This window comes from Rhinopithecus roxellana, chromosome 12 (genome assembly GCF_007565055.1).
Source record: "Rhinopithecus roxellana isolate Shanxi Qingling chromosome 12, ASM756505v1, whole genome shotgun sequence".
NCBI classification, from domain to species: domain Eukaryota; kingdom Metazoa; phylum Chordata; class Mammalia; order Primates; family Cercopithecidae; genus Rhinopithecus; species Rhinopithecus roxellana.
The window spans coordinates 2,911,346-2,928,141 of NC_044560.1; the positions used below are offsets into that span (position 1 = coordinate 2,911,346).

The 16,796-nt window shown below is 52.8% G+C and overlaps 1 protein-coding gene across 1 annotated transcript in view; it reads right to left on the bottom strand.

Moving 5' to 3' along the window:
• Positions 1-16,796, bottom strand: part of PLOD1 (procollagen-lysine,2-oxoglutarate 5-dioxygenase 1) — a 43,565-nt gene that overhangs the window by 22,500 nt on the left and 4,269 nt on the right. The window contains exons 2-6 of the mRNA XM_030942704.1: positions 6,702-6,793; positions 4,859-4,992; positions 4,247-4,410; positions 2,368-2,480; positions 733-796 (exon numbers count right to left, since the gene is read on the bottom strand). Coding sequence (XP_030798564.1) covers positions 733-796; positions 2,368-2,480; positions 4,247-4,410; positions 4,859-4,992; positions 6,702-6,793 — 567 coding nt within the window. The remainder of the gene's footprint in view (positions 1-732; positions 797-2,367; positions 2,481-4,246; positions 4,411-4,858; positions 4,993-6,701; positions 6,794-16,796) is intronic.

The window sequence follows — 16,796 nt, forward strand, 5'->3', positions numbered from 1 at the left end:
CAAAAAAAAAAAGGAAAACAGCTCCTGACCTGCCTGGATCTGAACTTAGTGCTTCTTAACCCCCAGAAACCTCAGGCAAAGGGCACACTGTTTCTGCATTTTTCTGGGAGCAGAGCCGTAGCCTTCATCAGATTCTCAAAAGGGCCATTTAGCCACAAAGTCAGCAATGAGTAGATCTTGTTCACTTCCCTTTTGAAAAGATAAGAAAACTGAGTCTCCTGTGGGGAGGAGGTGTGATTTGCTTGAGATCACTCAGGAAGACCTATGGCAAAGCAATGTCATCATCAGCCACAGACACGAGGCCAGGCCCAGGGATGTTTGTGGCATCAAGGGTCAAGTAGCCTTTTGCTTCCCAAGCTGCCCATCCCACTAGCTGAGTTCCTGCCCCCAGCCTAGGAGTGCTTCACCTGCAAGGTGGGAGGGCCGGGAAAGCAGGGAAGGAGGGCCCACCCGTAAGGACCTCATATGCAGGGCAGGGGGTCCAGCACCTGCTGTGCACATCCCCCAACTCCTCCCAGGCTGAATGCTCACCTGTCCCAGGCCCCCAAAAGAGACACGGCTCTGCGCCGGGACATCCAAGTGGTCCCTGGGGACCTAGGAATGAACCCAGTGACCTCCCAGCACAATGGCCAGAAAGAAGCAGCCCAGTTCTCCTCCTTGGGCTCGGGCTCTGCCAGGAATCCTTCCTATCACCCCTCTCAGGATCCACCCCTCCCCATGGGGGCTGCTCACCCAAAGCTCCATCCAGGTTCTGGAAGATACGGCAGCGGTGGTCCAGGGTGATATTGATCTGCTCCTGCAGGAAAGAGGGTACCAGGCTGCAGCAGGGACAGGGCCTGGGGGAGGCTGGGGCTACGTCTCACCCAGTGGGGGGAATCTGTCCCCCAGGCTCGGCCCTCTCTCCCCACACCTACTCTGCCATATCACATCAGGGCAGTTGGGTGCCCAGAGAAGGCCAGCAGCCAAGCTCCTGGGGTCTACAGTCTAGTGGCTCCATTCACAGAAAACCAGGGACTCTGAACTGGAAGGAACCTAAGAATGCAGCTGGCTCACCTACAACAACAATGATGGCCGTAAGAGTAACCAATGCCTGTCAAGCACATAGCTACTCCAAATATTCTTTTTTTTTTGAGACAGAGTTTCCCTCTTGTCACCCAGGCTGGAATGCAGTGGCATGACCTTGGCTCACTGCAACCTCCGCCTCCCGGGTTCGAGCAATTCTCCTGCCTCAGCCTCCCGAGTAGCTGGGACTACAGGTGTGCACCACCACGCCTAATTTTTGTTGTTGTTGTATTTTTAGTAGAGATGGGGTTTTGCAATGTTGGGCAGGCTGGTCTCGAACTCCTGACCTCAGGTGATCCGCCCGCCTCGGCCTCCCAAAGTGCTGGGACGACAGGCGTGAGCCACCACGCCTGACCACTACTCCAAATATTCTACACATGGGTCGGCTGCGGTGACTCACACCTATCATTCCAGCACTTTGGGAGGCTGAGGCAGAAGGATCACTTGAACCTAGGAGTTTGAGACCAGCCTGGATAACACAGCGAAACTTCATTTCTATAAAAAAATTTTTAATGGGGCGCATGCCTATAGTCCCAGCTACTCAGGAGGCTGAGGTGGGAGGATCGCTTGAGTCCAGGAGGCTGAGGCTGCAGTGAGCTATGTTTCTGCCACTGCACATCAGCCTGGGAGACAGTGAGACCCTATCTCAAATAAATAAATAAAATATTCTACATATATCAATCAATTTAATCCTGACAACATCTCTGTGAGAAAGTACTATCATTATTGTATTATTTTTATTTTTTTACTTTTTTTATTAATTAATTTTTTTTTTTTGAGACAGAGTCTTGCTCTTGTTGCCCAGGCTGGAGTGCAATGGCACGATCTCGGCTCACTGCAACCTCCACCTCCCAGGTTCAAGCAATTCTCCTGCCTCAGTCTCCTGAGTAGCTGGGATTATAGGCACCCGCCACCACGTCCGGCTAATTTTTGTATTTTTAGTAGAGACAGGGTTTCATTATGTTAGCCAAGCTGGTCTCAAACTCCTGACCTCAGGTGATCCACCCACCTTGGCCTCCCAAAGTGCTGGGATTACAGGTGTGAGCCACCGCCCCTGGCCCATTATTGCATTTTATAACGGAAAAAACAAGGCACAGAGAAGTTGCCCGATGTCACACAGCTAGTAAATGGTGAGCTAGGATTAGAACCCAGGCACCTTGGCCCTGAAGTCCTTATTCTGAACTGCTGAACAATGTTGCCTCTAAGACACCAACCCAGAGGTTCAGGCCTGAGAGGAGCTGTTCCCATGCAGCCTGGCCAGTGGATCCCCAGTCCTCTCTCCTTGGTCCGCCCACTGCCTCTTACCCTCTTCTCCGGGTCCAAGAAGATCTTGGTGTAAAACAGCTGGTCGCTGTCGCTGTCCTGGCCCTCCCACTCGGCCACCAGTTTGCTGAGGTTGGGGGCATAACCGATGAAGCCTGAAGGTTGGTGGGTGGGGACACCAAGACAGACCCTTAGCTTCCAGCCTGTAAGCCAGGGGCCTCCTCCCACCCTTCCCTCTCACCCAGCTCCACTCATATGCTCACAAACCCTGCCACCTCTCAGAAGTCCTGAATTGACAGGAGGTGGGGCTGCACGTTGGAAATGGGCCTGCCAGTGAATGCCACTTATTAGTGAGTTCCTACTGACCCCAAGAATAATGGTGCCCACTAACCTGTACTGTTCAGTGCTGGGCACCACATAGATAGTGAAGAAATGGATTGGGCGAGGAGCCCCCGGAGAGCAGAGCTGGGAGGATATAGGCCTGGTGCCCCTTCTTATAGTTATCTGGGAAACTTGGCCCAGAGAAGGGCAAGGCTGGGCCAAGCTCACACAGCGTCTTGGGGGCTGAGACCTGGCATAGTGGGAAAGCCCACATGGGCTCCTAGCCAGAGTACAGACTGGTGACAGGCAACCACAAGAGTAATGGGACACCCCTACTCCTGGGCCTGTGCCAGGGCAAGGCCATCTGGACTGTGCTTACTCTGGACCAGTGGAAAAAAGTCTCTGTTCAGGGCAGATGGCAGATCCCCATCTGAGGTTGAAAAGAGGCCTGTGCATTTTATTCTCCATGCAGTGGAAAGTCATTAAGTGATGTGTGTGAATTTATATCTTATTTATTTATTTATTTATTTACTTACTTATTTATTTATAAGACGGAGTCTTGCTCTGTCGCCCAGGCTGGAGTACAGTGGCGCGATCTTGGCTCACTGCAAGCTCCGCCTCCCGGGTTTACGCCATTCTCCTGCCTCAGCCTCCCGAGTAGCTGGGACTACTGGGCGCCACCATGCCCAGCTAATTTTTTGTATTTTTAGTAGAGACAGGTTTTCATCATGTTAGCCAGGATGGTCTCGATCTCCTAACCTCACGATCCGCCCACCTCGGCCTTCCAAATTGCTGAGATTACAGGCGTGAGCCACCACGCCTGGCCTTGGATTTGCGTCGTTTGAAGACCCCTCTGGCTGCTGGATGGAGAATGGCCTGGAAGGGCATGAAGGTAGGGATTGGCAGAGCAGTAAGGAGGCTCCTACCAAGGGCCAGGAGCCCAGTGAGAATAGCGGCAGTGAACTGTGGGCCGGAGAGAGCAGATTCCAGAGATCTTTAGGAAGTAGGAGGCAGGTGGCCAGGTGTGGTGACACGCGTCTATAATCCCAGCACTTTGGGAGGCTGAGGCAGGTAGATCAGTTAAGGCCAGGAGTTCAAGACCCGCCTGGCCAACACGGCGAAACCCCATCTCTACTAAATATACAAAAATTAGCTGGGCATAGTGGTGCATGCCTGTAATCCCAGCTACTCGGATGGCTGAGGCAGGAGGATTGCTTGAGCCCAAGAGGTGGAGGTTGCAGTGAGCCGAGATCGCACCACTGCACTCCAGCCTGGGCAACAGATTGATATGCCATCTCAAAATTTAAAAAGTAGCAGACAGGTGACTGGCATTGGACAGTAGACTGGCATTGGAGGAGGGCAAGGGAGGAGTCAGGAGTGACTCCTGGGTTCTGTCCATGGGGCTGCGTGTCTGTTGAATGAGATGAGGAGAACTGCAGGGGAACACATTTGGGATTGAAAAGTCAGGAGCTCTATTCAGGACATTCTGCACTGGAGACCTGTGAGACACCCACATTGCACGTCAAACAAGGGGGATCCTCACAAAGGCAGGGGATCGACCCCTCTGCTGGGCCAAGCACCCTGCACCCAGGCCTCTCACCTCCAGAGCCCAGGAACCTCTTGCCATCGGAGACCACCGGATACTTGGCCTCCAGCCTGCGGTCTGGGTAGATGAGCTCCTCAGCAGAGAAGACCACCTGGCTCCTGGCCTGCCGGAACTTCTTCAGGAGCTCCCGGGGCCCCGATGCAAACAGCACGTCATAGCTGTGGCCAGGGCAGCAAGAAAACGGAGCAGGGCAGGGGTGAGCAGGGGCCCAGTGAGGGCACAGACAGGAGGGACCAGGGATCAAGTGCTCCACAAATGGCCCTCTGCCCACGCCAGCCTGGGCCACCATCTGGGAAATGGACCTGTCTGTCTGCAGCCCTGCCTGCCATGTTCCCACCCCAACCCTGGGCAGAGAGATGGTCCCCATAGCATGTCATTCTTCTCTTACTTAAAGTGGGCCCATCACACTCATAGGCCACCTCCTCTTTATCTTTTCACCAAGCTTGGGAATGGGCTTCACTAAGACCGGGAATGGACACCCTAAAACCAGGCAACCGTAGCTAGAGTGATCCCCCTTCTTCCCCGATGTTCTGGGAGGGGCTCATTTTAGCATATTCTTCTATCTTCCTCTGAGGGACTCAGGCCAGGAAGCCCTGACCCACCTACCTGTCCGTGAAGAGAATGACCAGATCCTCCTTGTCTGCGTGCTTCTCCAGAGCTTTCTTCAGCAGCCGGACCTTCTGCCCTCCACCTGCCGACGTCCCCTTCTCCACATTCCAGTCCTCCCCTAGGCCGAGCGCCTGGAGTGAAACACCCCTTAACATTGACTTTTGGTAAAGAAATATTTTTACAGGGCCGGGCGTGGTGGCTCATGCCAGTAATCCCAGCAGTTTGGGAGGCCAAGACGTGTGGATCAACTGAAGTCAGGAATTCAAGACCAGACTGGCCAACATGGCAAAACCCTGTCTCTACTAAAAACACAAAAATTAGCCAGGTGTGGTGGCACACGCCTCTAATTCCAGCTACTTGGGAGGCTGACACAGGAGAATTGCTTGAACCTGGGAGGTGGGGGTTCCAGTGAGCAGAAACCGCGCCATTGCACTTCAGCCTGGGAGACAGAACAAGACTCTGTCTCAAAAAAAAAAAGAAAAAGAAAGAAATATTTCTTTTGCTTCTGTGGGTCCAGCAACTCTGACCCTCCCCTGTAAGGAAACCATTCTCCACCTGTGTGACCTTACCTGTCTCCTGGTGGTCATGTGACCATGCCTGTCCAATCAGAATGTCCCACCCTTCCTACCCCTCCCACACCCAGAGATTTGAGCATGTGACCCCAGCATGGCCTATCAGCGTCTTCCCTGGGAGTGTTTTATTAAAAACAGAAAAGTCCGCAGGCCTTTCACAAAAAGGAAAGGCTGTCTCCTCCTGCAGAAGTTGAGAAACTGGGGCACATGAATCTGTGGCTGGTGGTCATCTTGCCACCACAATGAAAACAAACAGGGCCTAGAGATGGAAAGACAAGGCCCTCACTTTGGTGCTTGAATCCCTGGATCCAGTCATGCCTGAAGCAACCCTCTCCTGCAACCCTCATTCATGTGAGCTAATACACTTGCTTGCTGACTTAATGCCAGTAGATCGCAAGCTCTGTGTAGGAAATGACATGTTCTGTATTGTCTATCACCCTACTGCCAATGCCCAACCTTGTGCCTGACATAAGGAGGCACTCAGGATACTCATCTCTCTGTAGGGCTCAGCCCCATGGACTGTACACAGAGGACACCAACCCCATGCCAGTGATCAACTGGGCATTAGCTCATGTTTCTTTTTCCTTTTTTTTTTGAGACAGTTTCACTCTGTTGCCCAGGCTGGAGTGCAGTGACACCATCTCGGCTCACTGCAACCTCCACCTCCTGGGTTCAAGTGATTCTCCTGCCTCAGCCTCCCAAGCAGCTGGGATTACAGGTGTGTGCCATCATGCCCAGCTAATTTTTTTGGTATTTTTAGTAGAGACGGGGTTTCGCTGTGGTTGGCCAGGCTGGTCTCGAACTCCTGACCTCAGGTGATGATCCAGAGTGGATCATCGGCCTCCCAAAGTGCTGGGAATACAGGTGTGAGCCCCCACGCCGCACCACTCATGTTTCTTTAGAGCAGTGTTTATAATACAGGGAAGATGTCTAGAGCACGCCCATCCCCAAATTACCTGGAGGAACTTGTGGAAATGCTGATCTCGAGGCCCTGTCCTCTAAACTCGCCTCTCAGGTCAGATTCCTGCACACTAACATCTGAGCATTTCTCTAGCCAACTCTCCACCTCTCCCTCACCCCGTAGACTCATGCTGTGTCCTCTGCTGTGTCTTCCCATTCCTAACTCATTTTCATCCTTCAGGCTTCCAGAAGCCTCACCTGTGGCCCCAAGTCTATCTCAAGAGCAGCGGTAGTTTGGAAGGGACACTAACTCCTAGGTCCTCCTGCCTACCCCTCACTGTCTCTGCCTCGCCCAGGAAACCCCTTACCTGGATCTTGTAGTTGAAGAACTGAGCAGAGCGCTTGAAGCGACGGAATCCCTCGGTCTCCTTAGTGGCCACCGTGAGGACTAAAAGGTTGTCTGCAGACAGGGGAGGGTATGGTGAATGGGAATGGATGAGGGAGGTGACAGGGAGGTCTTTGTTCCCAGTGACCTGTCAAATTCTTTCAGAAAGTGCCTTCTTGGGCCCATTACAGAACAGGGCCCAGGGAGGAAGGGATGACAGAGCAGGAAATAACCCAGGTTTCCTGTGTCTCCTCCAGGGCTCCCTCCACCCAGTAACTGACTGATATAGTTGGATATTTGTCCCCTTCAAATTGCACGTTGAAATGTGGTCCCCAGTGTTGAAGGTGGGGCCCAGTGGGAGGTGTTTGGGTCACAGGGGCAGATCCCTCATGAATGGCTTGGTGCTATCTCCTTGGTAATGAGTGAGTTCTTGCTCTGAGTTCATGTGAGAGGTGGTTGGTTTTTATTTTTTTGAGACGGAGTCTCACTCTGTCACCCAGGCTGGAGTGCAGTCGCACGATCTTGGTTCACTGCAACCTCCACCTCCTGGGTTCAAGCTATTCTCCTGCCTCAGCCTCCCAAGTAGCTGGTACTACAGGAGGGTGCCACCACACCTGGCTAATTTTTGTATTTTTAGTAGAGATGGTGCTTCACCACGTTGGCCAGGCTGGTCTTGAACCACTGACCTCTGGTGATCTGCTTCAGCCTCCCAAAGTGCTGGGATTACAGGCAAGAGTCACCATCCTGGCCAAAAGAGCTTTTTTTTTTTTTTTTTTTTTGAGACAGTATCTCACTCTGTCACCCAGGCTGGAGTGCAGTGGCACGATCTCAACTCACTGCAACCTCAGCCTCCTAAGTAGCTGGGACTACAGGTACTCGCCACCACACCCAGCTAATTTTTGTATTTTTAATAGAGGCGGGGTTTCACCATGTTGGGCCAGGCTGGTCTCAAATTCCTGACCTCAAATGAGCTACATGCCTCGGCCTCCCAAACTGCTGGGACTATACGCATGAGCCACTGTGCCTAGCGGAGAGCTGGTTGTTTAAAAGAGCCTTGTACTTCCTCCTCTCTCTTGCTCCAGCTCTCACCATGTGACATGCCTGCCATGAATCAAAGCTTCCTGAGGCCTCACTGGAAGCAGAACAGATGCTGGTGGTATGCTTGTACAGCCTACAGAACTGTGAGCCAAATAAACCTCTTTTCTTGAGAAATTACCCAGCCACGGGTACTTCTTTACAGCAACATGAAACAGACAAATACACTGACCAACGTGCCATGAAGCATGTGCTGTAGACAGGAGAGATGTCTACACCCTGAATTATAGGACTGAGTTTCTGGCTTTAGAGGACATGGAAGGAAGAATTTACTCTGAATGTTGACCACCAGGAAGATCTTTCTGGCCAATGATACATATTAGCCCAGGGACAGCAAATACATGGCTCATAGGTCCCTGCTCTCCATGTCTAACCCAGGACAGACATTGCTAATCTATTCCAGTTTTTCCTGCTGAGTATCACATGGTTCTAGATTCTCCCAACACCATGCTTGAGGCTGTTACAACCAGTGAGTCAGCCCAGAGTGGAAACTGACTTGAAATCCACTGCTCCACTCCTGACTTTTGGCCAGGGCAGCCATTTCTCCATTTTTTTTTTTTTTTTTTTTTTTAGACGGAGTCTTGCTCTGTCGCCCGGGCTGGAGTGCAGTGGCCGGATCTCAGCTCACTGCAAGCTCCGCCTCCCGGGTTTACGCCATTCTCCTGCCTCAGCCTCCCCAGTAGCTGGGACTACAGGTGCCAGCCACCTCGCCCGGCTAGCTTTTTGTATTTTTCAGTAGAGACGGGGTTTCACCGTGTTAGCCAGGATGGTCTCAAACTCCTGACCTCGTGATCCGCCCGTCTCGGCCTCCCAAAGTGCTGGGATTACAGGCTTGAGCCACCGCGCCCGGCCCATTCCTCCATTTTTAACAAGGAACCTCTCTCAGGCTCTGCAGTGTGGCCTGCCTCTGCAACAGAACCTTCTGGAAATAACTCCCCAGAGAACATCTCAGGGAGCCCTGGGGAAGCCCCTCCCAGAGCACACTTTGAAGCTGTGTTCTCTGAGAATTGAGGAGTCTGGAGCTAGCCTGCCTGGTTAGAATTCTAGCTCTGCTCCTTCATAGCCATGTGACCTCGGGCAAGTCCCTATCCCTTCTGAGGCTCAGTTTCCCCCTTGGAAAGCAGGGATAATAACAGTACCTACTTCTCAGGGCTGCTGGAGTAATTAAATGAGATCAGGCATGTAAAATCCTTATTGGGATACTCGGACACATGAAGAGGTATTACTGAAGGCTGGGCACAGTGGCTCACGCCCATAATCCCAGCACTTTGGGAGGCTGAGGAGGGTGGATCACCTGAAATCAGGAGTTCGAGAACAGCCTGGCCATCATGGTGAAACCCCATTTCTACTAAAAATACAAAAATTAGCTGGGTGTGGTGGCATGTGCCTGTAGTCCCAGCTACTCAGGAGGCTGAGACAGGAGAATTGCTTGAACCCAGAAGGTGGAGGTTGCAGTAAGCCAAGATCGCACCACCACACTACAGCCTGGGTGACAATTATGAGACTCTGTCTTAAAAAAAAAAAAAAAAAAAAAAAGAGGTATTACTGGTGCTGATTAATGAGAAGCAAATGCCTTGGCCTGGCATTCAAGGCCCTCTCTGATCTGGCAGGTGATATACTCATCCTTCTCCATCATGGTGGCCCTCCTCCAACTGGAGGGGTCTCTCCTTGCTGGGTTCCTCCCATCCTAACATGACTCCCTCTGTGTCCTCTTTCTTGTTTTTGTTTTTTGTTTTGGGCAGGGGAACCCAATTTCACTCCCGTTACCCAGGCTGGAGTGCAGAGGCACAATCATGGCTCACTGCAGCCTCGATTTCCTGCACTCAGGTGATCCTCCCACCTCAGCCTCCCGAGTAGGTGCACACCACCATGCCCAGCTAAATTTTTTAGTGGAGATGAGGTTTTGCCATGTTGCTCAGGCTGGTCTGGAACTCCTGGCCTCAACCGATCTGCCACCTCGGCCTCCCAAAGTGCTGGGATTACAGGCATGAGCCACCGCACCCAGCATGTGTCTCCTTTCCCTAACCTTCTTCCAGGTCCCAGGGCCAGTGACAATGACGTCCCTTCCACCTCTAGGAAGCTTTACTCTGATTTCTCCTTTCCTCTCTGGCCTCTGAGCCACAGAGGCAAGATCCACACCACCGGGGTCTTGCCTCATCATTGCAAGTGATGAGACACTTGCCTCATCATTGTCTTAGCTCACTTAGGGTGAGTTTTAGCTCCCTGAGGGTCTGCAGCTTACACTTTTCACCTGGTGGCCAGACTGACAGCAGGCAGGTAAGGCCCTCCCCTCCCACCACCTCAGGAAGTCAGGAAGAATGTAGACTGTGGGAACAAAGGGGCCTGGCTTGCCAGAGGCGGTGGGGCAGGGGTAGCCGGGGAAGGGAGCTGGCCCCAGGGCAGGGGGCTGGCGCCAAGCGGCCCAGAAGAGATTGGCAGGGATCAACTGGGGTCCTGGGGGAGGAGGGGTGGATACACCAGGCACGTGTGGGAAGGAGAGGCCTCACCACCTGAACCTGGGATCCAGAAACAAGGGGTGCTGCTTACACTTGGGGAAGGGCTCCCCCCAACTCCTGCCAGGACGGTGAAGTCTCCCCCCAGGTAAAGAGAACCAGAGCCACCAGCTCTGAGGCCCTCTTGTCAACATAGGGCTGCTGGGGACAGGAAGAGTGTCACATTTCATGGATGGAAAAAGCCAGTGTGAGAGCATGTGAGTGAGTGAGCGTGTTGTGTGTGTGTGTGTGTGTGTGTGTGCATGCGCAATTCAGGATTCTTGACGGAACAGGCTCTTGAACTCCAGCAGCAGGGGTTGGGGAAGGGGATGGGGTGGTGCAACTCAAAACCCCTTTCTCAAGTTCCTGCTTCTCGTAACAGCAACAATAATGGCTTACCTTCATGGAGCATTTTCTATGTGCCAGACACTTTTTTTTTTTTTTGAGACAGAGTCTTGCTCTGTCACCCAGGCTGGAGTGCAGTGGCTAGATCTTGGCCCACTGCAATCTCTACCTCCTGGGTTCAAGCGATTCTCATGCCTCAGCCTCCCAAGTAGCTGGGATTACAGGTGCCGGCCACCATGCCCAGTTAATTTTTTGTATTTTTAGTAGAGATAGGGTTTCACCATGTTGGCCAGGCTGGTCTCAAACTCCTCCTGACCTCAAGTGATCGACCTGCCTCGGCCTCCCAAAGTGCTGGGATTAGAGGCATGAGCCACTGTGCCCAACTTTTTTTTTTTTTTGATACAGAATCTGGCTCTGTCCCCAGGCTGGAGTACAGTGGTGTGATCTTGGCTCACTGCAACCTCTGCCTCCCGAGTTCAAGCGATTCTTATACCTCAGTCTCCCGAGTAGCTGGGATTACAGGTACACGCTGCCACACCCCGCTAATTTTTGTATATTTAGTAGAGACGGGGTTTCACTATGTTGGCCAGGCTGGTCTCAAACTCCTGACCTCAGGTGATCTGCCTGCCCCAGCCTCCCAAAGTGCTGGAATTACAGGCATGAGCCACCGTGCCCAGCCAACGCTGTTCGAAGCACTTCACACGTACTAACCCCCCACTTTCCAGTTAGGAAACCAAGGCTAGAACTGGCGAGTAATATGCCCAAGGGAGCTAGGAAGCAGCAGCACCAGGACTTGGACACAAGCCTGAACCCAGAGTCTCCTCTCTTAACCTAAATGCATGCACTGCCCAGCCAGGGACAGTGGCCAGGGCATCTGTTGAGAGGGCCCTGTCCCTCCATCTATGTAAGGGAGCTGTCTAGCTGTGCCCTTCCCACATGCCCACTTTCCTTTGCATAACCTGTCTCTTCCCTGTTTTCCAGGGAACAGTGCTGCTGAGAGCTCACACTGGGGCCTTAACAATCCCCAGGTTCCGTGGCTGGGCGCAGTGGCTCACGCCTGTAATAGCAGCACTTTGAGAGGTTGAGGCAGGCGGATCACCTGAGGTCAGGAGTTTGAGAGCAGCCTGGTCAATGTGGTGAAACCCTGTCTCCACTAAGAATATAAAAATTAGCCGGGCGTAGTGGCACATGCCTGTAATCCCAACTACTCGTGAGGCTGAGGCAAGAGAATCGTTTGAACCCAGGAGGCAGAGGCTGCAGTGAGCAGAGACTGTGCCATTGCACTCTGGCCTGGGTGACAAGAGCAAAATTCTGTCTCAAAAAAAAAAAGGCTGGGCGCGGTGGCTCACGCCTGTAATCCCAGCACTTTGGGAGGCCGAGGCGGGCGGATCATGAGGTCAGGAGATAGAGATCATCCTAGGTAACATGGTGAAACCTCATCTCTACTAAAAATACAAAAAAAAAAAAAAAAATTAGCCGGGCATAATGGCAGGCGCCTATAGTCCCAGTCATTCAGGAGGCTGAGGCAGGAGAATGGCATGAACCCGGGAGGCGGAGCTTGCAGTGAGCCAAGATCATGCCACTGCACTCCAGCCTGGACGATAGAGCGAGACTCCATCTCAGAAAACAACAAAAAAAAGCCAGGCATGGTGGCTCACACCTATAATCCTAGCACCTTGGGAGGCCAAGGCAGGTGGATCATGAGGTCAGGAGTTCAAGATCAGCCTGGCCAAGATGGTGAAACCCTATCTCTACTAAAAATACAAAACTTAGCTGGGCATGGTGGTGGCGGGAGCCTGTAATCCCAGCTACTCGGGAGGCTGAGGCAGAGAACTGCTTGAACCCAGGAGGCAGAGGTTGCAGTGAGCCAAGAGCATGCCACTACACTCTAGCCTGGGCGACAGAGTGAGACTGTCTCAAAAACAAAAACAAAAAACAAAACAAACAAAAAAACTCCCGGGTTCCTTGGGCCACGCAGAGCCTGCCTCTCTGGTTGAGGAACCCACGTGATTGTCCAGTTCAGAAGGTCCCAAACCTGCCCACACATCGGCATCACAAGAGAGGTTGTGGAATCCAGGCTTCTAGGCCCTGGGGCTAGGGGTCTGAGATGGGCCCAGGAGTCTGGATTTTTCCTACCTTTCCCAGGTGATTTCTGATATCAAGCCACATTTGGGAATCACTGGTCCAGTCCATCCCCTTGGTCCTCTGACACTAGGCTGCAATGCAGGAGTCTGCGTGGGAGGCGGTTCACAACAAGAGAACTGAAGACAAGCCCTCCAATAAGAGACCCTGGCATGACGTCCTAACATCCCCAAGGAAACAGCCTCAGTAAACCCAGCCTGCACCCCATTCCCTTGACCTGTTGGCAACACACATTCCTTCCCCTAAACAGGCCTCCAGTCTACCTCCTCCTGGAAGCCCTCCTTCATCTCATCCCATGTGGTCACTCCTTTGCACATGCAGTCTTGGTTTGCCCAGTAGTTGACGTACTGGTACAAACCTGCTCCTTCTCCCTCTGCCAGGCCAGGGCCACATCTTTATTTCCTTGGTCTCCCTCTCCCTCACCATGGCTGGGACTGGGCATGACCAAGACACAGTGTACATTCTGGCCCTAAGCAGCAACGTGAGGCGTGACACAGTGGCTCACAACTGTAATCCCAGCACTTTGGAAAGTTGAGGCAGGCAGATCAGTTGAGATCAGAAATTCGAGACCAGCCTAGCCAACATGGTGAAACTTTGTCTCTACTAAAACTATAAAAATTAGCTAGGCTTGGTGGCAAGAGCCTGTAGTCCCAGCTACCAGTAAGGCTGAGGCACGAGAATTGCTTGAACCCAGGAGGCAGAGGTTGCAGTGAGCCAGGGTCACGCCACTGTACTCCAGCCTAGGCAACAGGGTGAGGCTCTGTCTAAAAAAAAAAAAAAAAAGGCCAGGCACAGTGGCTCACACCTGTAATCCCAGCACTTTGGGAGGCCAAGGAGGGCAGCTCACCTGAGGTCAGGAATTCAAGTCCCACCTGGCCAACATGGCAAAACACTGTCTCTACTAAAAATACAAAAATTAGCCAGGCAGTGGTGCATTTTACATGGTACAAGTTATATGGTGGTGCCTGTAATCCCAGCTACTTGGGAGGCTAAGGTAAGAGAATCACTTGAACCCAGGAGGCAGAGGTTGCAGTGAGCCAAGATCGTGCCACAGCACTCCAGCCCAGGAGACAGAGTGAAACTCTGTCTCAAAAAAAAAAAAGCAGCAACACGGGAAGGTGATTGCAGGAAGAGCCGCCACCACTGAACCCCTGTGAGATGCCGTGTGCTGTATGAGGCATGTTATATTCATTATCTTATTTAACGGTCAACACTGTATGAGGAAGGTAATATTTTTAGCCCTGCTTCTTCAGGTGAGGAAACTGATGCACAGAGAGGTTAAATACCTGGCCCAAAGTCACAGAACCTTTAGGTGAAATGGGAATGAGTTGGCATTCTAAATGCCCGTCCTCTTGTCTTCATTTCCCTGTCCAAGAGCCCAACATCCTAAAATGACAGAGACTCCTGGCTACAGACAAGAGCCAGGGCTTCCAGCCGCCTTCCCTCTGGCCTCTGCAGCAGGAGCACTCAACTCCAGTCACGTGGTGAGGTCTTTTCCCAGCTCACTGTTAGGCCAGGCCAGAGAAACCCTTAAGGCATGGATGTGGAAGATTCGTTTTCAAGCACCAAGGTCCCTCCCACCTGCTTTCTGTCTGGTCCAGCCAGCCGCCTTCGGCTAAGGCCAAGGCCTGGCACCCAGAGCTCTCAGCCCTCCCCACCTTCTTCTGCCCAAAGTCCAGCAATGACTTCCCCAGATGAACCTGTGATCCAGGATCAGCAGAAATCAATGAGAGACAACAGAGGGGATGCTAAAGACAAATTACTGGGCAGGGAACTTAGCCTCTCTGTGCCTCAGTTTCCTCATCTGTAAAATGGGAATAATACAGATGATAGTACCTCCCTCCAGAGACTTTCATGAGGATTCAATGAGCCGATGCCGTAAAGTGCTTGGCACAGTGCCTGCCTTGGTAGTTGTGGGGGTTCTGGCGACAGGATGCCTCCCCTAAAAAGGGGAGCTGTGTCTTGGTAGGTGCTGCCCTGGGGGTCAGGAATAAAGGGGAGCTGCCTTCCTGAGAGCAAGAATGATGCAGAGGGCGGGGTGGCTCATGCCTGTAATGCCAGCACTTAGGGAGACCAAGGCAGGAGGCTTAATTAAGGCCCTGAGTTCAAGACCAACCTGGGCAACAAAGTGAAACCCTGTCTCTATGAAAAATTAAAAAATAAGCCAGGCGTGGTGGCACGCACCTGTAGTCCCAGCTACTCAGGAAGCTGAGGAGGGAGGATTGCTTAAGCCCAGGAGGTGAAGGCTGCAGTGAGCTATAATCATGCCACTGGGCCACAGGAATTAGCCAGGTGCAGTGGCTCACACCTATAATCCCGGCCTTTGGGAGGCCAAGGTGGGTATGATCACTTGAGCCTGAGGGTTCAAGACCAGCCGGGGCAACACAGTGAGACCATGTCTGTACAAAAAAACCAAAATTTAGAAAAACTTTTAAGAAAAGAATGATGTGCGTGGTGGCTCACGCCTGTAATCCTAGCACTTTGGGAGGCCAAGGTGGGTGGATCACCTGAGGTCAGGAGTTTGAGACCAGCCTGGCCAACATGGAGAAACCCCGTCTCTACTGAAAATACAAAAATTAGCCGGGCATGGTGGCGGGCACCTATAATCCCAGCTACTCGGGAGGCTAAGGCAGGAGAATTACCTGAACCCAGGGGTCAGAGGTTGCAGTGAGCTGAGATGGTGCCATTTCACTCCAGCCTGGGTGAGCGAGACTCCATCTCCAAAAAAAAAAAGAAAGAAAAAGAAAAGAATATGTGGAGAGACTGAGGGTGAGTGCTTGGTTGGGGCGTGCCTATGCGATGAGCTCCTGGAAGAATGGGACCTCTGGGCACCCCTGGTTTGACTGTGCCAGCAGATGCCCCCTCCTCCCCAAGCAGTCCCAGCCCAAGGCGTGGGTGGTCACTGTGTGGCCTGAGTCAAAGCACAGTCATGACACACCCAGTCTGCTCTCTGGGGAGGCGGGAATGAATGAAGCCCTTCCGCCCTCCCCCCTCCCCCATCCCTTCATCCCCACCCCAGGCTTAAACTGAAGCCAGGAACAGGGTCTGGCAGGAGCTAGGGATGCCCAGCACCTGGGAGCCAACCTTGGCCTCCCCCGGGCCAGCTGCCCACTTAGGTCTCCCCAGACCTGGCCCCACCCCCACACCATCCAGTGCAGCCTGCCTGACTCCCGGGACCCTTCCGTTCTCTAGTAGGGAACAGCACGACCTGAACGCCCAGCTGAGCCTCTGATCTCTGCAGCTGTCCTTCCCTTACTGCGGCCAAACCAAGGCCTACAGGGAAAGGCAGGAGCTGGAGATCTGCTAGAAGTTTCTGCAAACAGGAGGAAGGGCCGTGGTACATCTGGCCTCGGCTCTAGGGACATCTGCCTGTTTGGATGTTGCCTTTTATTCCCCCAGTTCCCTCTGATGGAAGATGTTGCTTTGTTGAAGCCTTCTTGTGTCTCCCATCTTGTTCTGGAAGCCCCCACAGGATGGCACAATATCTCTTCCCTCAGACACGGGGTGTCTACTGAGGCAAGCTGCTCTATACCCCCCCTCCAATTGGGAGCCCTCTAAAAGTGAAAACGGTCCATGTTTCTCTCCATGCACCAAAGCCATGGGTTTTGGGTGAGGGGCCAGACAAGCTGCCGACAGCACCCCACCCACCTCACTCCCCGAGACTCCACAGCAAATCCCCTACTCTACTCCGGCTGAATCCACCTCAGTAGCTGACCCTCCCATCCACCTGCCAGGGAAAGGGAAGAGCTGGCCTCTCTGGGGGGCTGCTGGGGTGCCCCCCACCAAACACACACACTAGTCAGTGGGCTGCTCAGGCAATGCCTGCAGGGAAGATGAGCAATCCACTCTGTCCTGTCCAGCTGGCTGAAGGTCACACCTCAGCTGGGTCTGGGGGAGCTGAGCAGGCTCCCCCAGGCAGCATTTCCAGGCATTAGCACCCCCTTCCCATCCAGAGGTGCAGAAATGAACAGTAGGTCTGAGTTCCAGACAACGACCCCACCCCC